The sequence below is a fragment of the Pelobates fuscus genome, chromosome 8, assembly GCF_036172605.1.
Source record: "Pelobates fuscus isolate aPelFus1 chromosome 8, aPelFus1.pri, whole genome shotgun sequence".
Classification (NCBI taxonomy): domain Eukaryota; kingdom Metazoa; phylum Chordata; class Amphibia; order Anura; family Pelobatidae; genus Pelobates; species Pelobates fuscus.
In genome coordinates this window covers 153,639,971-153,665,988 of record NC_086324.1, presented here as the reverse complement: position 1 = coordinate 153,665,988, position 26,018 = coordinate 153,639,971, and the positions used below count along the sequence as shown (strand labels likewise).

Here is a 26,018-nt window from a genome sequence, read left to right as displayed (position 1 = left end):
TTTACAAACTCAGAAACAACTATTCCCATCTCAGCAGAGAATTAAGGGCTGTCTAAGCCTGATAGCCCACTGGAATATAATGACATAAAACGCCATGCGTATAATTTCATTAGGATGTTCAAATTCAGTCATGATTTGTGTAGAAAGCTTTATTCTAAACACAAATGTATTTTTTCCCCTCAATGTACAAACTAATTTCTATGAGCTCCCAAAGATCTACAGCACCGAGCAGCCCCTTGCTTGCAGTTAATTGGGTAAGAGGGAATTTCTCATAATATCGTCCCTTTGTAATATATTAAATAATTCAAATAAAAAGTGCTATGATTTAGGACTCGGCTCTAAAGAGATGAAAGGCATTTGCCGAGTCCATTTATTGCTAAATCTTTCTCTGGTTAATGGAAGTGGCAGATGAAAGATGGATGTAGTTGTTCGTTATCAGCAATTCAGGAAAGAAAATATACCAAATAAATTAATTGAAAAAGAGAAAAATGTGAATTTGAAATCTAAAAAGAACAACGTGTCACGTGGGCAACCTTTATTGACATTCCCTTGATGTTCAATGACTCGGGGAAGATAGGAGGCACATGAAATTGACGCCTGGCAGAAATGGCGTGGGCAAAGAAAGCTGTTCATTTAGGTAAATTGCTGAATGGGCCAACTTTACCTATCATCAGATAACTTTGATCTTTGAGCCAGCGATTTTGAACAAATGTAAAAACACTGGAATGCCTTAACCCCTTAAAGTCACATGACATGTGTGACATGTCATGATTCCCTTTTATTCCAGAAGTTTGTAAGGGGTAGGGACACTTTAAGCTTGAGGTTCATGCAGAAGTTTTGGTGTACAGATCATGCTCGTACAGTCTCACTTTTTAAAGGGACACTATAGGCACCCAGACCATTTCATCTCATTGAAGTGGTCTTGGTGCAGTGCCCCTGTCCTCCTTAGTCCTGAAATGTAAAAAGAAATTCAGTTTTTGAAAAAACAGCTCTATCAGACAGTCACTAGAGATGCTTCCTGGATTCCAACAGCGTTTGACTCATTAAACGACTTTGGACGTCCTCACACTCTGCATGAGGACATCCAGCATCAAGGAAAACCCCATAAGAAAGCAGTTATTCAATGCTTTCCTATGGGGAAGATGTCATGAACGTACTCTACTTCAGGAGTGTGCATGATGTAGTTGTGGTGTTGAAAGGGTTAAAGTTCACTATTTGTCTGCACTAGACCGGAAATAATGACAAAATCCCCCCTTAACACCACCCACACCTAAACATAATAATATTCCTACTACTATTTTAATGGTGCCACCACCAAGACAATTTATAAATGGGGTGCCTTGGTGCCCCAGGTAAATCAATAATAAAAACCCAGCAAATACAACTTGGCACAATATTTTAGGAATTGCAAAAATACTAATTCGTCTCTTCAGGTAACGTGATTCTTTTACCAGACAAAGGCAGAACTTAATAAACAAATATTTATTATGAGCAAAAAATAGTCACAGTGCCTACAAAAATAGAGATGATTAACAGATTATTTACACCAACAACAGATAAAAATCTGTCCTACAGGGGGTGTGGCTGACTGTGCAACTGCACAGACGTCTAAAAGAGGAGCTCCGCTCCAACATTGAAAAAAGAGTGAATTTATATACATCTGCCTGCTCCCATAAGGTGACATCCCACGGCCCCACATCCAGAGATGACCATGGGGCGAAAAAAAAACCAATCAGATACCCAGAGGCACCGAAAATGCCCGTATAAGGCTTTCGTTCGAGAGGCCTACTCCACGCGCTCCCGCCAAGATGGCGCCGGAGGCCCAGAGCGAAGGAGAAACCTCAGAGGAGTCCAAAGACGAGGAAGAGAGAAACGCTTCACCATCAGAAAGCAGCATACAATCAGAATCAGATGCGGAGGGTGATTCCTTACCAGCGACACGGAGAGACATTAGAAACCTCTTGCAGGACCTCAGAAAGGTATTGATGGCAGACCTTCAGGAGGCCCAAGCGGATCTGAGTACACTCACAAACAGAGTCACTGAACTAGTGACAAGGGAGGCTGCACGAGACACCCGACTGCAAACCACCCAAGATCAGCTGACAACCCAGGTCCAGAAACTTACCCGTACGGTGACGGTGCTAGACTCCAGACACAAGCGACGAAACATCCGCATCAGAGGGGTCCCCGAACAAATTGGAGGGCTGGAGCTGCTCCCCTTCCTGCAACGAATGCTGGCCACCATAGGTCTAAAGAGGGGGGAGAACAATCCGCTGCTGGTGTCGGCATTCAGAATATGCAAATCAGTGTCGGCACCCGCGGAAGCATCCAGAGACCTCATAGCAGTGACATCTGATGTGGCAGCAAGATCTGCAATTATGTCCCGCTCCAGAGTCACCGGCAGCATCAAGTTCGAGGGCAACTCGATTGCAGTCTATGCGGACCTACCGTTTGCGGTGCTACTGGAGAAAAGGAAGTTGGACCCGATCGCAAAGCATCTGCGAGACGCCAACATTTAATACGGATGGGGTATGGACAGAACGCTGGAAGTCCTGGGAGAGGATACAATGTATACCCTGGACTCATCCGGAGACCCGGACGCTTTCCTTCAGAGGCTGAACCTGACCGAGAGGAGCACTCAGCCAGCTGGAACAGGCGAGGAAAACACCCCTAAAGCCAATGCCTGGCGACTTTACCTACCGACAACAGGGGACTCTACCCAGCGCACAAGAGCGGAGATAAAACACCTGGCTCTGGCATAATGGACTCTCATCTACCTTACACTAAGCCTCTTCATAACAATCATCCCCCTATACAGGGCTCAGAGCCTGCACACAAGCCACACCTGACCGATATATGCCCACACAACACAGACAGACCTAACATGCCTGCCATAACCCCACCTAACATGCCTGCCATAACCCGCATTACTACACCAAGTTATGTGTCTGTTAAATTGTTGTGGTTTCTTATGACATCCTTAGTGCCCCAAACCCACATGTGAAGCCATACAATTACCATGTTATTACATTTCATAAAATGTAAAAGTGTTTTATTGCACTATAACTCCAATAAAATACAAATTGTTGAAAAAAATAAATCTGTCCTACATCACTTACTCAGGTTTTCAAAGTAAAACTTCTGCCTAGGGGGTCACTGGCAAAGAGAATGGTGACTTCAAAATTAGATCTTGGCCCCAAGCAAGTACTCTGCCCACTTTAGTCTCATTAGAGATATACACTGTGGATTACCACGCCTCACCCAGAGGTGGATTTAAGGTGTATCTATAGCGACACTAAGTGACCACCCCCTTGTGTCAAGATCCACATTAATTCAAATGAAAACATTTGGCTCTATCTTCTCTTATGTACCTGCCACAGAAATAATAATTGCATCTGTGAATTTATTATTTTCCCATTCTATAGACAGGTCGCACTCCGTACTTGTGACCCAATATGGCAGACATCACAATTCCTTCCCCTATGGTTAAGTTAGGCCACTCATGTTTGGGCTTGTTTAGAAAATGGTGCATGTAACATTCCAAATATAACAAAAATGAGGCTTAAATATTATTCTGTGGGGTAAATATGAATGTTTTTTACTTCCCTTGCACATTATACATATTATACATATTATATCATTCTTATGCCATGCACACTACCCCTTCTGTCATCTGATCTCTGTGGGGGTCCCATCTTCAAAAGATGTAGCCCCTTTTGACCTCCATACAATCAAATTAACCCCTTTTGACATTGACAATGCCATCTCTGCCAGGCCGGCAGGTCCTTAATGCACTACACAAATTTCATTAAAGGACAATATTCCATAGTGTAATAATAAATTATGCACCCTTGTCGTGACAGAAGACCTAATGTGCTTACTGTGCATGCGCATTTGGAGATGGAGTGCCAAGCCATCACTAAGGGATATCCATGCTGGAATCAAGTGAGTAAATAAAGGTTGTTTTTTTTTCTTTAACTCTTTATGTGCCAGAGTGGAGGTTGCAAGGGAGGGGGAGACTAGAGGGCACTATAGTGTTAGGAATACATTTTTGTTCTGAGAAATTCTAGGTGAGGTACGAATAACACTTTATTGAACTAAAATGTAATTTAGGACAAGAACAATGTATCTTATTTACACAGACTGATTTCTAAACACATTTATTGCAGTTTAAAGACACATTACTGGGAGTATTATTGCTGTGGAGCTCTGTTACACACTAAGACACACCAACAATATGGAGCTCCTAGACAAAAGGGGCATAAGAATGCAGAAGAAGATCAGAGGATACCAAAGTTGGGAGGTATGGTCAACACTACCCATTGGCAAGTTAAAATGTATCCCTGGTGAATCATTTCTGGAGAGTATACAATGGAGTGCCATGATGAGTAACTTTGAAGGACTGGCTACTGTCCATTTTCAAATTTGTTTGCAAGCTCTGTTTGTGTTTTTAATGAAGGCTTAGACCTTGGATCCTTTTGGTCAAGGGAGTGTTCCATATCAACAGGAAGACTAAGGAACCACTTCCTCTACTACTGAAATCCAAATGGCAACATTTATAAAAACATTCTCCAACTAAAGTATAGTCAAAGTTGTTTTAGCCTTAAATTTCCCACTTGAGTTTTAATTACCAATAATTTGGAATTTCGTGATTAAACCCATATTTAAGCATGAGAATATATCAACATCATATAAAAATTGGAGGAGGGATTGGATAATCAATTAAGGGGAGTGACTTTTGTGTCCAGTTATATACAGTCTCTGTTTCAGTTGCCGGTTAGCTCTTGACAAAGAGTCGAGCTACCGTGTGCCGATGCACTCTCTGTGATAGAGTTTTTTCTTTATTTGTTATTTTAACCACCTGGGTTCCTGCTTTATCTGTTATGTGGATTTAATATATTCATTAGTTTTATTGGGATACTCTGGGGTTAGACCAGGCTGCCTCCAAGCAGCAGTGAGAGATTCCTGCAATGCCTTCGGGCTAGATAGACAGCTTAGTAGTCTACCAGTACGTTTTCCCGTTAGTGCCCCTGGCTGCTTCATTACTAATAGTGTAATTTATACCCCGACATCGTCTCTGTTAGCCCTGTTAGTTCCAGACCGGAAGGCTATTAACTTAGAGCAGTTTTATACTCTGATGGGCACTGACTGCTCTTTTGGTCGAGCCTTCCTAGTTTTCTGTCTGTGAGGAGAGGGGGTTGATCCATTAGAAGAAGACCTCTATGGGTTAAGTTAGTTGAGACCCTTTGCATGTCTTAGCTATCTCTTCTCAGTCACTACCAGGGATCCTTTTGAGGAACCCAGTTGATTAACACTGGTATTATATTTAACTGCTACTTTTGATCTCCCTTAATCACTCTGGGAGGTCTGTGTGGACCAATAATCCTCTAGAGGTTGCCCTGTGAGTTCACTGTGCTTTGGGGGACTTTGTAAGTGATTGGGACTCTAAAAAACACTTCTACTCCTCCTAATTTACTCACAAGGCACTCAATATTTCTATGTATATATCTTTCTACTTGCTATACATCCATGGGTAGTACACTTATACTGTAACCCAACATCGGATTGTACAAGATTCAGATATGTCTATACGTATTACCACTAATATAGGGAAGCTTTTAGCACTTTAATATGATCCCATCTAGGATCTTCTACTGCTAACCACTTGGGTCCCTATATACCTGTATGTGATACTCAGGACTACCCACCCAGGTTTTTAATGGGTTAGAGTTGTTTAGAGTTTATCAGCTTTCAGACACCGTTTTGGGTGTGTAGATGCGATAGTTTACTATTATTTTTTTTGATCTATCATTTATTATAATTTTTCTTTGTTTATCGGCTCAATAAAGGTATATACCATGTTTATGTAACTTTTAATTCAAGGTGATATTTTTGAATGTGAGTGGGTTCCATACACCGTCTGTGAATGGTTTTCCCACCCCATTCTTTCGTTTGTTCTGTATTATTATCGTGGGGTTAAGCCCCAGCATACCCCCTGTAACCTTCTTTGGGAGGTATTGGTGCTGTTTTTTTATCCAACACCATTCCTTCTTCATCTCTTTTACATCATATTAAAATTGGCAATGATGGAGAGATTTGCTTTTTGTCTTAGTAGCCACCTAGAAATGGCACAAGTAATGTTTTCTATTTTTGAGTGATCATAGTTTTCTAGATAACTCTAATTTAAACAAAAAACCCTTGATTACAATAAATTCCTAATGGAATTCTTTAGATATGTGTGTATTCATGCTGATCCAATAAAGATTTGCCATTATAAATTTTTTGGATGCAAGTACCCAGAAGCTTTAGCTGCGGCGGTAACCATTTTCCTCTGCAACACGTGTGGTTTTATCTTCTAAGAGTTATTACAAGTTAAATTGCAATTATATAATCTTTAATGTTGATTAAATGAAGGAGAAGTAGATGCATTGAATACATTAGATGAATCAGAGAATAATTGCTCAGTGGCCATTGTTCTAACGGGGATTGCTGATGAAAAAGGACGGACGACATAAAAACAGTAAATTATTATCGCTTCTGCTTCTCCTTCCTGAACAAGACTGCTCTTACCGCCGGGAATAGGTTCACGATGAAGACATTAACTCTTATAAAGCACTCATCTGATTTTGTATTCAACATTCTAATGGAACCAATTCTATGAGTGCTTTCTGATTGCACTGGTTAAGTAGCAAAAACAACAGCAAGCAGGCATGTATAAACAACACTATGGAACGGTTATTGATTAAAAAAAAGCTAGCTTTCCCCAGATGTCAAAGTTAGGAGTCTGTTATTGTCAACATGGAGAAATGCACGTTACATCATAAAGGATTATATATTATAATTTCCTTTTTCCTATGTATCATTTATTACCCTAATATGAGCGTCTTATTCTAATTGGCTGTTACAATTTGAGAATTAAAAATACATTTATCAGTTAGAAAAGTGTAATATTTACTTCTCACTCCCAGAATACTCATGCCGCGTGACAACGGGCAATGTGTGCACAATTGCCCAAATCTGGAGTCTTATAGCTTCTCATAGAACAAATCTGTTGCTTTAAAAGGGTACTATAGCCACCAAAACAACTACAGTTTTATGAAGCAGATTTGGTGTATAGATCATGCCTTGAGCAGTTTTGCTGCTCAATTACCTGCCATTTATGAGTTAAATCACTTTTAAAGCCCTGGTCCCACCTCCTTACATGTGACTTGCGCAGCTTTCCTAAACACTTCCTGAACATAAACCTATATATTCTAGGTTACTTTACTGCACAGTCTGCTTAATCTAGAATTTCGTATCTCCTGCTCTGTTAAAGGAACACTCCGGTCACCATAAAAACATCAACTAAATTAGAATGTTATAGTGCCAAGAGGCCTCCTGGTGCTCTCTTACCTTAAGGTCAGCTGACACTCTAAGCCAGTGGTTCCCAACCTGTGTTACGCGTACCCCCAGGGGTACAATTCAGTGCCCCGGGGGCGGGGGGCTACGCGAACAGAAATTGGTAATGAATCTGTGTGGCTTTATGAATCTGTATGTCTGTATCAGTGTCTGAATCTGTATGTCTGTGTGAGTGTTTGAATCTGTATGTCTGTGTGAGTGTTTGAATCTGTATGTCTGTGTGTGTGTCTGAATCTGTATGTGTGTGTCAGCGTGTGTATCTGTATGTAATTTTGTGTCTGTATATGTATGTTTGTCAGTGTGTGTATATCTGTATGTCTGTATCTCTGTCAATATGTGTATATGTATGTCTGTGTATCTGTGTAGGTGTCAGTGTGTGTATCTGTATGTGTCCGTGTGTCTGAATCTGTATGTCTGTGTGAGTGTCTGAATCTGTGTGGGTGTCTGAATCTGTATGTCTGTGTGAGTGTCTGAATCTGTATGTCTGCATGAGTGTCTGAATCTGTGTGGGTGTCTGAATCTGTATGTCTGTATAAATGCCTGAATCTGTATGTCTGAATCTGTATGTCTGTGTGGGTGTCTGAATCTGTATGTCTGTGTGAGTGTTTGAATCTGTATGTCTGTGTGAGTGTTTGAATCTGTATGTCTGTGTGTGTGTCTGAATCTGTATGTGTGTGTCAGCGTGTGTATCTGTATGTAATTTTGTGTCTGTATATGTATGTTTGTCAGTGTGTGTATATCTGTATGTCTGTATCTCTGTCAATATGTGTATATGTATGTCTGTGTATCTGTGTAGGTGTCAGTGTGTGTATCTGTATGTGTCCGTGTGTATCTGTATGTCTATGCAGGTGTATGTGTCAGTGTGTGTATATCTATATGTAAAATAACTATTAAAAACCCTTCTCTTCTAAATAATTCTATATAGCAAGTAGCATATATCCCAGAAAATACAGAAAACCCTTAATTCAATACAATAATGGGAGAAAATGAATAAAAGTCCAGTAATGGTGTCCCAAAGAAATGTGTTAAGCTGTCCACTCCATCACATGGATCCATATATAGGTAAAAGATAGAAAAAAGGTGTATCAATATACCATGTACTTTTCATTTACCACACTGAAGATTGATAGTTAAAAATCAATTTTATTCTAATGATATTTTAAAAATATATATACGTATGTATAATTGGTCTTTTAAAAATCACAGATTAAGCCATGAGAAAGTCCAGACCTTATTTGAAAATGTTCGGTGTCCCGAAACAGCTGAATATTGGTGCTGCAGAGGTTTCAAACAATGGTCTTTACTGGAATAAAGATTATGGCTGATGGCTGATAGTGATAGGATTCAATCAGAACCCACCAATCAGAGTGCTCTGAGCTTAATTGCAGGGCGGGGCAAGGCTTTATAAGCCTTCCCCCACCCTGCAGAGCTCAGTCTGCATGGAGCCCTCCATGGGTGAAGATGGATTTTTTTTTTTAAGTACGTCGGTTATTATGGCTTTTTATTTGGCCTTTTTTGGGGCTGAAAAAAAAAGATTTTAGAAGAAAGAAAACATCGAATGGTAAGTTTTATTTTTTTTTACAGGTACTTAGTTAAAGGCCCCCCCCCCCTCATTATTTTTAGGGTGAGGGAGGTAGGTAGGGGGTTACTTTTTTTGGGGGGAGGGGGTGACTAGGGGTTTGGGGACCCCTAGTCACCTGGGAGGGGAGGTTAACATTTTTTTTAGGGCCCCCACCAGCCGCTCAGGGGTGGGGGCCATGGGGGAGGACATTAGGTTCCCCCCCTATTGCTATTTAGGGCCCCCACCCGCCGCTCAGGGGTGGGGACCATGGGGGAGGACATTAGGTTCCCCCCCCTTATTAGAATTTAGGGCCCCCACCCACCGCTCAGGGGTGGGGGCCAGGGGAGAGGACATTAGGTCCCTCCCCCTTTTTTTACTGTAGGGCCCCCACCCACCGCTCAGGGGTGGGGTCCAGGGGGGAGAACATTAGGTGTTCCCCTTATTAGTATTTAGGGCCCCCACCCACCGCTCAGGGGTGGGGGCCAGGGGGGAGGACATTAGGTCCCCCCCTTATTATAATTTAGGGCCCCCACCCACCGCTCCGGGTTGGGGGCCAGGGGGGAGGACATTAGGTCCCCCCCTATTCTGATTTAGGGCCCCCACCCGCCGCTCGGGGGGGGGCCCGGAGGGGGGAGGACAATAGGTCCCCCCCCCATTATTTTACATTAGGGCCCCCATCCGCCGCTCAGGGGTGGGGGCCGGGGGGGGCAATAGGTCCCCCCTTTAGTATAAAAGCCCCCACTTGCGCGTCGCGGGTGGGGGCTCGGGAAGGGGGGCCTTTTTTTAATTTTTATTTTTTATTAACAGTGAGCAGCCACAGGCGGTATAGCGAGTATGGGCATAATTTACTAATACTAAGTAATCTTTACTTAGTATTAGTAAATTTGTCTGAAAGACCAATTTAGGTCTTTCAGCCTTTTAGTAGATAGCTCCCAAATACCGTGGGAATTAGGGAGTTATCTACTTATTCATTCCTATCATTACAATGACTGGACAAGTAACTTACATTTTATATGAATATGTGTTACTTGATTGTTGTAGGTGTTGCAAATGCTTACAGGTGAATCCTGGCTATGTTTGTATACTTTTTATTTAAAATTGTATACAGTGTAACATTCTTCTTCTTCCACTGGGTAAGTATATTAGTACTTAGGCAATACTGTGCTTCGACACTTTGACACTTTGGTAATTTCGGAACTTCGGGACCTCGGCACTTTGGCAATTCGCACTTCAGCAGTTCGGACATTCGGAAGTACCCGAATGTCCGAATTGGCCGTCATTCGTCAGAATTCATATTCGGACCGAAACGAATTGTACATGTCTAGGGGAGAGCAGGAAGAGCCCGGGGCAGAGAGGAGAGCAGGGAGAGCCTGGGGCAGAGGGGGAGAGCAGGGAGAGCCTGGGACAGAGGGGGAGAGCAGGGAGAGCCTGGGGCAGAGAGGAGAGCAGGGAGAGCCTGGGGCAGAGAGGAGAGCAGGGAGAGCCTGGGGCAGAGGGGAGAGCAGGGAGAGCCTGGGGCAGAGGGGGAGAGCAGGGAGAGCCTGGGGCAGAGAGGAGAGCAGGGAGAGCCTGGGGCAGAGGGGGAGAGCAGGGAGAGCCTGGGGCAGAGGGGGAGAGCGGGGAGAGCCTGGGGCAGAGGGGGAGAGCGGGGAGAGCCCGGGGCAGAGAGGAGAGCAGGGAGAGCCTGGGGCAGAGGTAAGGAGCAGGGAGAGCCTGTGGCAGAGGTAAGGAGCAGGGAGAGCCTGTGGCAGAGGTAAGGAGCAGGGAGATCCTGGGGCAGAGTGAAGAGCAAGGAGAGCCTATGGCAGAGAAAAACAAATATATTTGAAATAACAGCAACTATGTTCATTACAAACATTTCTCTAATATGAGGGGTACAATTTATGGAAATGGGCTGCCAAGGGGTAGTTGAGTGAAAAAGGGTTGGGAACCACTGCTCTAAGCCAATCAGTAGCTCCCCACTCATAAAAAAGGTACGTACTACTGATTCTCTTAGAGCAGGGGCTCTCAACCCAGTCTTCAAGGACCCCCGAACTGTCCAGGATTTATGGACTACCCTGCTGTGTCTAATGTGTTTTTTTTTTGGGGGGGGGGGGGGAACAAACACTTTAGACACAACAGGGTAATCCCTAAATCCTGGACTGGTAGGGGGTCCTAGGTCATGCGCTAAAAGTAACTTCAGATCGCCGCGGTGCCAGCGATCGTTGGGTTAATGATGTTGCTTGGTGCCTCCGAGTCAGCAGCAGACCAGCAACAGCAAATCGCAATGTCCCAGCCCACGTGATCGCTGTGACAGCCAGTCACAGGGTTCACAATGCTGCTGGGATATCAGATCCGCTTCCCTCCACCTCTGTTGGGTTTGTGAAGTGGAGAGAGACGGATCGTTGTTACTTTGTGTCCCTGAAAAGAAAAAATAGTGTCAGAAAATGTTCCAAATCCCCTTTACCCTGTGCTTTAAAACAAAAAATGTAACCCTAACCTAATATCCTATGCTAAGGTTTAAAATATGCCTTTTGAAATACTCTGGTGTGTCTACTTTAAGAAATAGTAGGCCTTTGTGTTATTTAACAGTCAAGGCATTCATTGGGGGTATCATTTTACTCAGCAGATGTAGCTGAACACAAAAACAAGTTCTGTACAGGAATAGCACACACCAACGAAATACACATAAGAAGATATTTGTTATAAGTTTGTGTGTCAAAAAAAAACAAAAAACACAATTTTACTCCAATATTTAGCAGAGGTTGGCGGTGAAATGGCTACGTAGAAAGTGTCAAAACAACCTTAGGTAAATAGCCTGTGGTGTCTACTTTATATAAATATATACTTTTGAGTGCCAATTTTGTTTTCTTTTATGGCTATTAGGCTTACAAGACAAACATTTCAAATTCTAAACTCGCTCCACATTAAAAGTTTATTTTACTCCTTGTGTTTTGTGACCTGTAACTACCAAAAAAAACGTGAAAATCCCAGACACATTATATATTCTGTAAATCAGAACAACTAAATTAATTTATTTTTAATTACTTTCCTTAACCTGCACTAATTATGCACACATTATTATTGCAAAAACAAATTTAAAAAACCCTATATTTTTCCAAAATAAAAAAACATTTTATAATAAATAGGCATTTATATATGTATCTGTTACATCAAATTAAAGCCCTTTTTGTCCTTTAAATGAGGTATATAACATGTGTTGGTACAATAAATTAGTAAAATGCAAACTGCAGTTGAACTCAAACAGCAAAAAATGCTTGTGTCCTGAAGTGCAAACCAAGCTTTTGAAGTTGTGTCCTTAAGGGGTTAATAGTCTTCTAAAGGCTGTAGGAGTCTCCTGTGTGTGATAACAGTTAAAAAAAAAAAACTAAATAAAACTATAAATATATATATAAAAAAAAAAAAATCTGATAATTGAGAGCAGATCCCAATCAGACATGTTCTTATTACAATTAAATGTTACCTTATTCAGGTTTATATTTGTCGCCCCAAGTCACAACTGACATATCTTTGGTTATGTTACTTAATGTATTCAATTTTCTGTGTGAGCCCTTTTCTAAAATTCAGTATATTCTATTTGTGTGTTGCGGTGGTTTTGTGCCCACATACTGTTCACTGCATGATTCACCCCCTGTGGTTTTGTTTTTTTCTTCTTGCAATATATTTTTATTAGACCTATGTGCAAACATACTATACTGGAGTAAAAGTAAAACAGATTCAAAACAATATAAAAAATAAAAAAATGCAAAGCGCTGCAGAAAAAAAAAATTAGAAAAAAGAAATGGTAGAAGGTCAACGAGGCAGCAGGGACCAGAAATTGTTGGCATATACAATGAAATATACAAATATACAATCATATCAAAATGAAAACACAGTAAAGAAAATATTGCAATTTTCATTTCATATATCATATAACACAGAGGTATGAACCTCTGTATTAATATTAAATATTAATCACAGAAGTTAAAAAGTGAGCGAATACAATGTCTCGCGTTAATAAAGTTGAGTAGAATTTTACATACCGGTATATCTTATTTTACCGGAGAAACAGCAAGTGGCCGTGAGAGACCCATTTTCATAAAGTTTCCTTAACTCTTGTTTATTAAATTTCAATATCATAACCCCATTGGTGAACAGAAACAAATACACTATTCCCCCAAATCAGTATAACTGGGTCATATTGCAATATGTGTTAGGCTTCCACGGCTTCAGTTGGCATAGAGTAGGCCGGTTTCACCCCGCATTGAAACGTGATTGCCCAGTTCTTTTTGCTAACTAGGGGTAAATCTAACTTTTCCGCTAATGAAACTACGGTTCTAAAACTTTTTACATGTACAATTATTTGTTTGACTATCTATACATTCAAATTTGAACCGAGGTTAAGAAAACAAAGTAAAATCAATTCTGGCTGAAACACAGTGAATAGCAAGGTACACGTAAGACAAGATTGGAATATAAGTGGTATACAGTTATTCACAATGCGAATGTGCATAGGTGTAGTGCAGGGCTGCCCAGTAGGTAGATGCCCAGATGTTTTAAAACTACAGCTTCCATGATGCTTTGTCATTCTAAAAGCCTGCAAAGCATCATGGGAGTTGTAGTTCTACAACATCTGGGGATCTACTTATTGGGCACCCCTGGTCTAGTGAGTACAGCTATTATTATTATTTTATTATTTATATAGCGCCATCAGATTCAGTAGCGCTGTGCAATGGGTGGACTAACAGACATGTAATTGTAACCAGACAACTGGATGTACACGAACAGAGGGGGTGGAGGGCCGTGCTCAATGAGCTTACATTCTAGAGCAGGCTTCCCCAAACTCCAGGCCCTCCAGATGTTGCTGAACTACAACTCCCGTGATTCTCAGCCTATCTATTTCATTCATAGAATCATGGGAGTTGTAGTTCAGCAACATCTGGAGGGCCGGAGTTTGGGGAAGCCTGTTCTAGAGGATGACCTAGCATAAAACATTCAATGGACCAGCATGGGAGACTGCGGCTTGACACATCCAATGTATTAGGACCTTAGTGGATGCTATAGCCTAGGTACGTAGCTCATATATAAAATCCTGTTAGAGCTTAGGACAAATAGCAATATTCAGAGACAAAGAAAGGAAGAGGGAGAGAATTTTTTTTTAAAAAAGGAGGATTTGGAGGAAGATGAAGGGGGCGGGGGGGAGAAGCGACAGTGGGTGAGAGAGTGAATGATTAAATATGTTAAACTTCTAAAATGATTACCGTATATATTTTAATATATTCACATACATTTTAAATATATAATATATTTCTTGATATTTATGTTTTAAAATCATTTGAAAAGTTCGTCCAAAAATGTTAAATTAAAGACATAGTCTGAGCAGGGAGATATTAGATTGACAGCAATTGAAGCAAACAACCGCATGGTCTTATTTTTATTGTATTTCGCTTGTATCTCTCTCTCTCTTTTAATTTGTCGATTTAAGTATCGTAGACGGTTTCATATCTAGAACAATCAACCAGGCTTTAGCTCTCAATGAATACATGATAAATCAGATACATTTGAGATTTGGGGGCCTATGGTGTTATAACACTTTAAAAGGCTTTTTCTGGTGCTTAAGTGATTTCCAAGTCATTAATATAAACTGGGTTGGGCTGTAGTGGGTACTGTAATGGGCAAAGCCACCATGAGTCACCATGAGTCTGGAGTCACGTGTCTCCACCATAAAGTTGAGTTACTTTGATAAAGAGAATACCGTCTTGCTGACTCTAAAACCTACACAGGTTTTTTAATATGTTTTTCTATATGATTACTACAGTGGGTGACCAGAACAGTGAAAGCCAACAGGCAATGGAGATACAATGTATTGAGAGAACATTTTCCTTTTTGACTATAAAGAAAAGTAGCTGGTACAGTCAATATAAAATAATTGATGGATAGATGCTGCTTGTTACTTTTTTTATGGAGCACATCTCAAATGGTGCCAAGTCTTGGACCAGCCCTTGAAGTAGGCTATAAGAAGGAGTCAAAAGAGCTCTAGAACACCCATGTAAAAAAAATAATAATATTGTCACCAATCTGCATTTAGACTGCACCTTTCTGTCTCAGTTGGCTACTGTTTATTCCATTAACAACAAAGGGTAATGCTTTAATATCTTAGTGAAAGTATGTCAAGAGGTGAGTAATTTTGGGGAAAGTCTTTTGAGCCGTAAAAATATTCCTGGGAGAGAATCTCCCTCCCTCACACCCCCCCACCAAAAAAAAATGATTATTGTAATTAAATAAATTGTTTGGAAGAGCAAAAACAGAGTTTATTCACCTACTTGGGGCTTTCTGGAAAATATTTTGTATACATCAGAAGTAAAGCCATAACGTTTCGTGATATTAGAAACAAAGTTGTGCCTGTTACTGCCCATGTTTGCTGCATCTTACTGTTAACTGTGGTTATGGTGCTAAGAAATCAAAATGCTTTTAGTTCCTTACTTACCTGTTACCCCCTGGTCATTCCCTCTACTGTGACATTGAAAGAGTAAGTCCCCTTCTGCGTTGGCAATAGCAATTCCACTGCATTTGGACAGAATTAGGGACAAAGTGTCAAATCATTAAAAAAAAACAGTTTGACCCCTTATTATGTGACGGAGCCAGGGACTCCTGGCATCATAATCACTATAGTGCACTGTAGTGGTTATGGTGCACAGAATGCCTCCTTAGGTAGGGAATATATAAGTCATAGTAAAGCTAAATTATGAATTTTATTGTTGTAGGAATAATTAATTAGCTGCTTTAATAATCAGCTACTCCAGTGTAGTTGTGGCTGCCATGAGTCTGGCTTGTTGGTGTTACACTAGGGTAAACCCCAAATCCTGATCTCCTCTATCTCCAGCTCCCCTCGCCAAAGCAGGCCAGTTCTCCCCAATAATGCTGGCTGAGTATCATGGAAAATGTGCTTTACAAACATGTGTAGCGCACAGTTAGCCATCACTAGGGTAAGCAGTTCAAAGCTGTACATCTAATTTGTGTGGAAACGTGCACAATGCCTTTCTTCCTATCCTTTGAAGGTCTGACTGTGTGACGTCTCATTCCCTCTAGCAGAGCTTTGAACATGTTTTGCCCTCTTGAAAATATGTTTCCTCTAAAAAAAAAACAACGGGGACAGTTATTAACATTTTTTCCTGCAGATTTATACTCTTTCAACCCTTAAGCCCATTCAGACTTGACTTATTTTGTGGATCTTTTTATTTAGCACAAGAAGACTTAAAAATAAAAATGATGGCAATATATCAATAGGTGAAACTTGCCTTTCACTCTACTGTGGGAAACATTTCACAATGTCCGTTTATGGGTTCGATTAGATTTCTACGAAAGGTACCCACAGAAGCAATTTTCTGATTAAACTGTGGGTTGAATTATTATGATTCCTTAATGATGAGTTTTGGGTATTTGTGTACCAAACGACTTCATACTATGATATACCAGATACTTCGTAGTTTCTACAGAGTTTAACTCTTAAATATTCCATTATGAAGATACTGTGCCGGGATTCATGAACTACGAACCCTATATTGTCACTATAGTAATAACTGTATCACCTATATTATAGTAGAAATGTCATCACATACTAGTCGGTAAAGTTCTAATTGGAGGTGTTCTGTATCATAGAATTGGTATGGTGTATGAAAAAGTGAGATATATATATTAGAGACTGATCCATAGGGTCAGGTGGAGTAGCACCCTCCCAGTTTTTATTGCAAAAGATAAATAAAAAAACTTTGTATGGGATATTGGATGCCCTAAAGAACAGGACAACATGTTATCCTGTTTTCTAGAACTAACATGGGGTAACAGCATCAGAAGATGGAGTCAGTCTTCTTTAAAGTGGTTGTTGACTCCAAAATACGTGTAGTTATAGGTTTATAATGTTGAATAGGTAATGATTTTTTATTGATCTAGGGGATAAACAAATGGAGTTAAGTGGGCAAAGTTCACAATTCAGGCAGCAGAATTTAGCCTCTTACGGTCTTTCAACTTCACCAGCCACCACTGGTAAGATCCAGATATTGTGACCCGAGATTCTGACAATAAGCCACGCAGATCTGAAATTCTGATCACTTCCCTTAGAGCCCACATAGTTTCATTTAGAATGTTGACACATGCCATGAGACTTACAAATACTTCCTGTCACCCTGACAATCTGTCCATTTACTTTGACCATATGAGAACCTGGTCATTCAGTGTGAGACTAGGTCATCTCTCCATTTATCCAAAAACCATTAAACCTTGCCAATATTCCAAGCGAATCTCTGATTCTACCAGGTCATATCAAGTTGAACAATATATACCCATATAACACCACTCCACTAGGCCCTGAGAATTGGCCAGTGTACTGTGATATTTTGTTCACTTGCCATGAGTCCCTGAGAATCTGCTCATTCCCCATGAGACTGTAGGAATCTACCCATTATACATGAAGACTTAGGAATCTGTCTATTCCCTGCAAGACACTAAGAATCGTATTCTCTTTACCCTGAGAGTCTCATCATTTACAAAAAAGGTCATGGGAATCAAACCATTTAACGTGTGACAATAGGATCTTGCCTATACACACTGATACCCCTACCCATTTACGCTGAAATTCTGCACATTTAAACAGTGACCATTACAATCTATCCATTCACCCTGAAGCCTTGAGATTGTGTCTGTTTACCCTGATGATCTATCACTTTCTGTGTAAAGTCTTACAGACACTTGGAATCACATTATGGCTTAGACTCTATCCTTCAACTTAGTATATTAAATCTTGGCTTTGCATTGCGATGGAATACAAATGGCCTCATGCGTTTCGCCTCTAAGGAGGATCAATCACCATGAGAATTTCTCCATACTGATACCATCATCATTTGGTCAGTAATCCAGACAATCTAAATATTCTTTCTGATATCCTCATATTCTCCCAATATTCCTAAAAATAACGAGACACTGGCTATATGGTATGAGACCCTCAGAACCTTCCCATTCATCCTGGGACCAACAGAAAATGCCAACATACTCTTACACCATTGGTATCTGTCACTTCAACCCAAGGCAATTATATTTCTTCCACAAACAGCAGGAATTATCTGAATTACCCGGTGTCTTTTTCCAATCAACTCAAGATAAAGGGAACCTGCCCATACACTCTGTAAATATTCCCATGAATCCACATAATATGCCCATTCTCCCTGAGAATCTGTCCATTATTAAACAAATTCTCACAATTGACCCAGTGAATCTGCCCATTATTGCCCCAGATTCTGCCCTTACTTGATAATCTGCCCATTCAATTGATATTCTAAGATTAAAAATCCTTCAAGTTCCCTGATATCAGTACAAATTCGTAAACTGAAAAATGTAAAAATGTCCTAATTAATTTATCCTCAACACAATAAAATTAATATTATCCCCACATTGTATTCATAGAATGAAACTCTGGCAACTGTAGCATAAAGTGCAGGAATTGTTTTATTGGATAATCAATATCTCAGTTTGGACAATGTCCGTGTATATATTTGTACCTCCTATTCTTATGGCCAGATGTCGCAAACACACTTGTTTAGCATGTGGTGGGTAGATGCTTACAAAAGATATCTCTGGTAATTGGTAAAAATTAAATGATATAATAATCCATTAGGTGAGGTTTGTGCATAGAAAATTTGTTGCACTCAGGATGATTAACACTTTGATGCCCGCATCCCTCCCTAATGGAACTAATAGGGTACATCGGAAAAAAAAAGAGAGAAAGAAAAAAAAATGCAGGTTTACAAATGGCTTCATTTACTTCAATAGAACGATCTACTTCATCTTTTTTCCCAGGTCATTATATATCATACAAAGACCCCCCTCCCCCAGTCGAATCACGAGCTGTGAAATATCTCCCATTTTATTAAAAACCCTGTCATCGCTCAATAAAATAAATATGGAGGTATATTTCACTTTAAGTTATTATTCATTTTAATTGAATGCATATATTGTGCTTAGAATAATGTTTTCATATGTACATTGAGCTTACCAAATGGTTATCAAATAAATAATATATCTGTTGTGGTTAATCTTGAAATTAAAGATGTTTGTGAACTATTTTTGGGACGTGTAGCTTACAAATATTTGCATTGCTTTCCATGTTAGTTCATAGTATCATGGATTTTTTGATTTTTTTTAAATAGCGTTTATTAACGTTGTTGTAGCTTATAATGTTATGGTTAATGAGAACTTATTGGCCAATATACTCCGCCATCAATAAAACCTGAAGTGGTTTTGCTAATTTGCAGTATAGAGGAGCCACCAGCACATCCCAATCATTATTTAGTTCCATTACTATTAGCCCTATACAGATCACAAGCATTCTTCAATTATTTTATGGTTAGCCTTCTACACATCCCTAGCATTCTTCGATTCTTTTACTGTTAGCCTTATACAGATCCCAAGCATTCTTCAGTGCTTTCACTGTTAGCCTTATACACATCCTGAGCATTCTTCAGTTCTTTCACTGTTAGCCTTATACACATCCTGAGCATTCTTCAGTTTTTTTCACTGTTAGTCTACACATCCTGAGCATTCTTCAGTTTTTTTCACTGTTAGCCTACACATCCTGAGCATTCTTCAGTTCTTTCACTGTTAGCCTACACATTCTGAGCATTCTTCAGTTTTTTTCACTGTTAGCCTACACATCCTGAGCATTCTTCAGTTCTTTCACTGTTAGCCTACACATCCTGAGCATTCTTCAGTTCTTTCACTGTGAGACTACACATCCTGAGCATTTTTCAGTTCTTTCACTGTTAGCCTAAACATCCTGAGCATTCTTCAGTTCTTTCACGGTTAGCCTACACATCCTGAGCATTCTTCAGTTCTTTCACTGTTAGCCTACACATACTGAGCATTCTTCAGTTCTTTCACTGTGAGACTACACATCCTGAGCATTCTTCAGTTCTTTCACTGTGAGACTACACATCCTGAGCATTCTTCAGTTCTTTCACTGTGAGACTACACATCCTGAGCATTCTTTAATTCTTTCACTGTTAGCCTACACATCCTGAGCATTCTTTATTTCTTTTACCATGTTAGCCTGATACAGATCCTGAACATTCTTCAATTCTTTTACTTTGCTGAAAATTAAAACATTTGCAACGCCCTATGTATTTCCTTAGCCTATGTCAGATTGTTCATGGGCGAACTCTGTATTTTTGACTCCAACTTGACATTTTGTTGTATCTTCATTATTTCATTCTCACTTTACGCACCAATAGGTAGTCAACTCTCTTTATATAATGTCATGCCTGGCATGCCATTATTCACAGTTTTTTCTTAATATTAGCTTTTAGTGATCCCCTACTCCCATTTTAATCCAAGACAGTAAAAAACATTGCGCAAAGTAGATGGTGGTTCGGTTCTTCTTTCGAGTATGATTCCAGTGTGAATCTCTAGATATTTTTAAACTACAGATACCACAATGCTCAGCCAATATGTCTCTAGCCAGATTTTGGGTTCAGATGTTCAGGAAATTCTGGATAATGAGTGCTTTTTGAATGTGAGTATAAATCTACGCATTGGGAAAACCTGCTGGATTTAACCCATATGTTTTGGGTTTCACAAAAAAAATAGTTGTGCTTCTTGCGCAGTGAAGGGTGGGTAGCATTTGCTTCACACTAAAGACGTTCAGCCGTTCTATGTCATTGCTGCTGACCAGGTTTGACCAATTTCAAGCTGCCATTTAACATGAAAAAGGATAGCCCTTATCTAACAATGTTACCTGGTATGTTGGCATTCAAAGGTAAATTAACAAATAATTACATGGTTTGTGAGGATATTTATGGGGTGATAAATTTTAAAAATAATATTTTTATAAAAAAATATCATAAATGTATTCAATAGTTTTTATTATATAAAAATGTATATATTGGCACTGTTCCCCTTGATTAATTTAAAGCTAAGAGCTACACACTATCTTTAACTCTTATAGACCCTGGAGCACGTTTTAATAGAGGATTTGTATTTTATACATTAATCACAAACTAATTATAAAAATATAATTTATTGTGATAATAATAATAATAAGTAACATGCGTGACAATAATCAATGAATGTTTAGGTATAACATAATTATACAATATGACAATGATTTTTACACATTTACAGATAGCTCAATAGCAACATCTCCACATAGATGCAAATTTCAACAAGATTTACGACAAGACACCTTTTTTGAAATCAGCTATGCAATTCTTAACAAAGAACACAGCATCTCACAGCCTCACCCGACAGCACACAGCATATGGCCGTAAAAAAACTTTTCTGTCTGTCTGAATCACACTTAACTCACTTAACCTTTTATATTGCAATGACAAAATATAATATTTCTCATACCAGATCAGTTAACCATTCCTTCTCATCCAATAACCAATAAGAATAATTTTAACCAGATTTTACCATTTTCAGAATTCACTTTCCTAATTATAGATGACTATCCTTAAATCCAGATAAGTCAATATCTCTGGTTAATAGCTGATATACTATTTTTGGCAAACTACCAGTAAATATATTGTTGTTAATTCCTTCGGCAGTAAGGAACTTGGAACAGTATATTTCATTAGCTAACTATGATTTCATAATAGTTGAAATCGTACCAGCCTTTTTATCCAGATATATTTCTGTTGTTAGTCAAATTAATTAATTCAAATTAAATTAAATTAAACCAGCATAATTACCAGATTCTTTTTGTAGAATTTCTTTTAGACTTGGAGATATATCCCAGGAATTGTAAATGCAGGTATGAATGAGAATTGTGGGAAATAGGAAAGTTTTGAGTTGGAGAGACAAGTTTTAGGATTTTTCAAAGTTCCACAATTAATTGGAAGAGATAGAGAAAGTTAGGTGTTTACTCGTTCCTGCTCAAGATGTTAGATCTAAGATCCATCTCTATCCTTTGTTCTTAACATTTAAAGGAGAATCTTCCTTACATCATTAGTTTCAGTGACCAATAGAGTAAGGTGGGCGTGTCTTCCCTACAGGCTATCATGTAGACTTTAGTCATTAGATGGCGCAATACCACCACAATAAATTCTATTCATGAATACCAATTATCACTTTGTGTAAGGGGTTAACAGAGTTTTGTGATGCATTCAACTTAATTTTTGGTTATCTTTATGGATAACCGTCCATCAAAACCTGTTAGACTTCAAAAGCTTTTCTTGGTCTGACTGTCTCCTTTTTGGTCCATAAAATGGATTTTGACACATCTAGCCTTAGTTTCACCTTCTTAATACAATGGACAACATTACTTTATGTTACCTATTTCCTTCGTAATCCTGTGTCTGGTTCTTGTGTGGAATTATGTGTGTAGCATTTAGTAATGTGATGGCATGTGATATATACATGTCCATTACACACATTCCACTAACATTAGTTTAATAATATGATATTTCTTCATTGATATTCTACCCATGAATGTTCAATATTATTAATATAGGTACTATTTATATATGATTAAACATAATTATAGTTAGTTTATATGCAGGGCCATCTTTAATGCGGGGCAAACGGGGCAGCTGCCCCGGACCCTGTCCCTGCTGGGGGGCCCAAGTCAGCTGCTCCGTTTGCCCTCTGCCCACAAATTATGGGGGCCCATCGGGTGGCCCATGCACTTAGGGCCACCCGGTGGGCCTGTGTCAGCAGGGGCCCGGTCGGGCGCTGTGGCGCTTTAACAGCGCGACCGGGCCCTTGCTTTTCGGCAGCCGACTGGGAGGAAGTGACAGCCGCGCGTCACTTCCTCCCACAGAAAAAGGAGCCGTGCGGAAGGAAGGAGTGCCAGCTGTTCAGGATGGGGGCAGGCCGCGAGAGCTTAACTCCCAGCCACCCCAGCCAGCCCACTGGACCCCAGGGAACCCACCCTCCAGGAAAAGGTAAGAAACTGGAGGGTGGTTATCAAATTTTGCATGAGTGTCTGCGTGTGCGTATGTGTTAGTGTGCCAGTATGTCTGTCAGTGTATCTGTATGTCTGTGTGTGTGAGTCTGTCAGTGTCTGTGTGGTTCAGTATGTATGTATGTATGCATGTGTGCATGTCTATCAGTGTATGTGTGTATGTCTGTCAGTGTGTCAGTATGTCTGTGTGTGTGTGAGTCTGTCAGTGTGTCAGTATGTCTGTCTGTGTGTGTGTGTGTGTGTGTGTGAGTGAGTCTGTCAGTGTGTCAGTATGTCTGTATGTGTGTTTCAGTATGTCTGTCTGTCTGCCTGTGTGCATGTGTGCCAGAATGTCTGTATGTCTATGTGTGAGTCTGTCAGTGTCCGTGTGGTTCTGTATGTCTGTGTTTGTCAATATGTCTGTCAGTGTATGTGTGTTTCAGTATGTCCATCTGTCTGTGTGTATATGTGCCGGTATGTCTGTCAGTGTATCTGTATGTCTGTGTGTGTGAGTCCGTCAGTGTCTGTGTGGTTCAGTATGTCTTTGTGTATGTGTGTTTCAGTATGGCTGTCTGTGTCAGTACGTCTGTCACAATGTGTCTCTGTATCTGTATGTTGTCCATTTGTGTTTGTATCTGTATGTGTCAGTGTTTGTATCTGTATATCTGCATGTGTGTCAGGTTGTGTATCTGTGTGTCTGTATGTGTGTCAGTGTGTGTCGGTGTATCTATATGAAGTCAGTGTGTGTACCTTTGTATCTGCATGCATGCCAGTGTTTGTATCTGTGTGTATCTATGTGTGTGTCAGTGTATCTATATGTAGTCTGTGTGTATCTGTATGTTCTTGTGTCTATCTATATGCGGTCAGTGTGTATCTGCGTGTGTGTGTCATGTAGTGTATTTGTGCGTATCTATATGTAGTCAGGGGGGCCCAAGTAAATGCTTGCCCAGGGTCCAATCAAAATTAAAGACGGCCCTGTTTATATGTGGATATATGTATGTTTCTGGGCTGTTGCTTTTGCTTTTCAACTCCCCCCGTCTTGTAGATAGTCTTAACTCTGGCCAGTGTTTACGTTAGACGCATTACTTTGCTTGAATGATTAGAGTTACAGAGAAGTAAAAAAAAAAAATCTTTTTGTATTCGGTTAGAAAATGGATGGTCACGTCTACTAACTGGTGACTTACAGTATACATTTTTACATTTCTTTCTTAACACAAAATGTCTGCCAGTGGAATATACTAACAGGTTACATGCGTCCATCAAGAAAAGACATGCGTCCATCAAGTTCAGCCTTTCTCACATTTATTTTTGCTGTTGATACAATGGAAGGCAAAAAAACCCAGTCTGAAGTGCTTTCAATTTTGCACCAATCTAGAAATCCTTCTTTACCCCACAATGACAGTCAGATACCTCTCTAGATCAAAAAGCTATTATCCCAACTAATTAAAAATTATATCCCTGTATATTATGTTTTTGCAAGTATTTATCCAATTGCTACTTAAACATCTCTACAGACTCTGATAAAACCACGTCTCCAGGCAGAGAGCTCCACATCCTAATTGTTCTTGCTGTAAAAAAAACCTTTCCTTTGCCTTGGACTAAATCTCCTTTCTTCTAGTCTAGATGCAAGATCGGGTGTCCTGTAGATATCCCTGTTTATGAATAGATTTCCAGATAATGGTTTGTATTGGCTCCAAATCTATTTATATAATGCTATCATATCCCCTCTGAGATGCCGTTTTCTAAACTAAAAAGCTTTACACTTTTAAACCTTTCTTCATAACTAAAATGCTCCATTCCTTTTATTATTTTGTAGCCTGCCTCTTTCAAATATAATACTTACATGGGATGAGATGGATGCATCAAATAGGATGGCATATATTGCATAATGCTTTTGGATGGGATATGCTGCCAACAAGTTAGCTATATATGGGGCAGGCAAACCTTCTGCATTCCATCTGTTGTTGGAGTAGAAAGACCAAGAATCGTGGGCGGTGGAGATGAGTTAATTAAAACATCTGGTAAAGGATTATGGGACATACAGAAGCACAAGCAGCAACATATTGTTGGAATTAGAGGCAGATTTAAACATTTTCTTGTTTACAATCAAGCTCTCAGGAGAAAAAAAAAAGAGTAAAAATAGCTAAATCATCAGTATTTTATACCTGCAGCCGGCGAACTTGTTCCAGTCAAATTGGAGTCACTAAAATTGCATAAGCCCCAAGCAAGTCTTTTCTCCACCCCAGCCATTGTATATAAACCTGAAATGAAAAATGTTTACAAATTAGTCAAAATTTCTACATAAAAAAAATTACCTGTACATTATCTGTACTCTCAAATGCACAAAGAACGTGTGATTATAATGCATTGCTAGGTGATAGTAGCCCTGAATTGTCACTGCTATTAAAGCGGATCTGTCAGTTCTATCACATTTTGCAAAGACACCCAAAGGTGATATCTCCATCAACAGCAGGGGTTCCCAACCCAATCCTCAAATACCCCCTAACAGTCCAGGATTTAGGGACTATCCTGTTGTGTCTAAAGTGATGTTTTTTTCTTTTTAAAAACACCTTAGAAACAACTTGGTAATCCCTAAAACCTGAACTGTTAGAGTGTACTTGAGGACTGGGTTGGGAACCACTGATCTAGGGTGAAGTGGCTGGTAGTGCAGTGGAAGGTGGATTTACTGACCCGAAGCTGTCCCTTGTGGCTGCCTACATTCTCTTCAGCTTCGATCCATCTGCCGGGAGCTATATCACTGCTGTACTTGTGCACACATGCAAGAGTAGAATCCTGAGGTCTGCGGAGGATCCGACAATACCATAGAAGCCTCTTTAGAGTGCAGTGAGTGAAACAATATCTGATTGCCTCAATCATTGCAACCAATGGTTGCAGAGATTTGACAAAATGTGATGGCGAAACTCCATCTTTCTCAACTTTTGTCAACCTCGGGCTTGCTTATAAGACATAACAGACCCTACTTTGTCTTATGATGTCTTTAAACTGCATTGGAACTTCAATGAAATTCCGAAGCAGTCAATATATGAGTACTTCAAAAAGATTGGTAGGGTTATTAACGAAAGGGAGAAGTGTCACAAATTCCAAATTAATTACCAATTTGAGCTCGAATCAGCCGAAGTAGAAGCATTA

At 39.8% G+C, this 26,018-nt stretch overlaps 1 protein-coding gene across 1 annotated transcript in view; it reads right to left on the bottom strand.

Moving 5' to 3' along the window:
- Window positions 1-26,018, bottom strand: part of LOC134571829 (melanin-concentrating hormone receptor 1-like) — a 73,643-nt gene that overhangs the window by 29,114 nt on the left and 18,511 nt on the right. Inside the window, exon 2 of the mRNA XM_063430450.1 lies at window positions 25,034-25,129. Coding sequence (XP_063286520.1) covers window positions 25,034-25,118 — 85 coding nt within the window. The 5' untranslated portion in view covers window positions 25,119-25,129. The remainder of the gene's footprint in view (window positions 1-25,033; window positions 25,130-26,018) is intronic.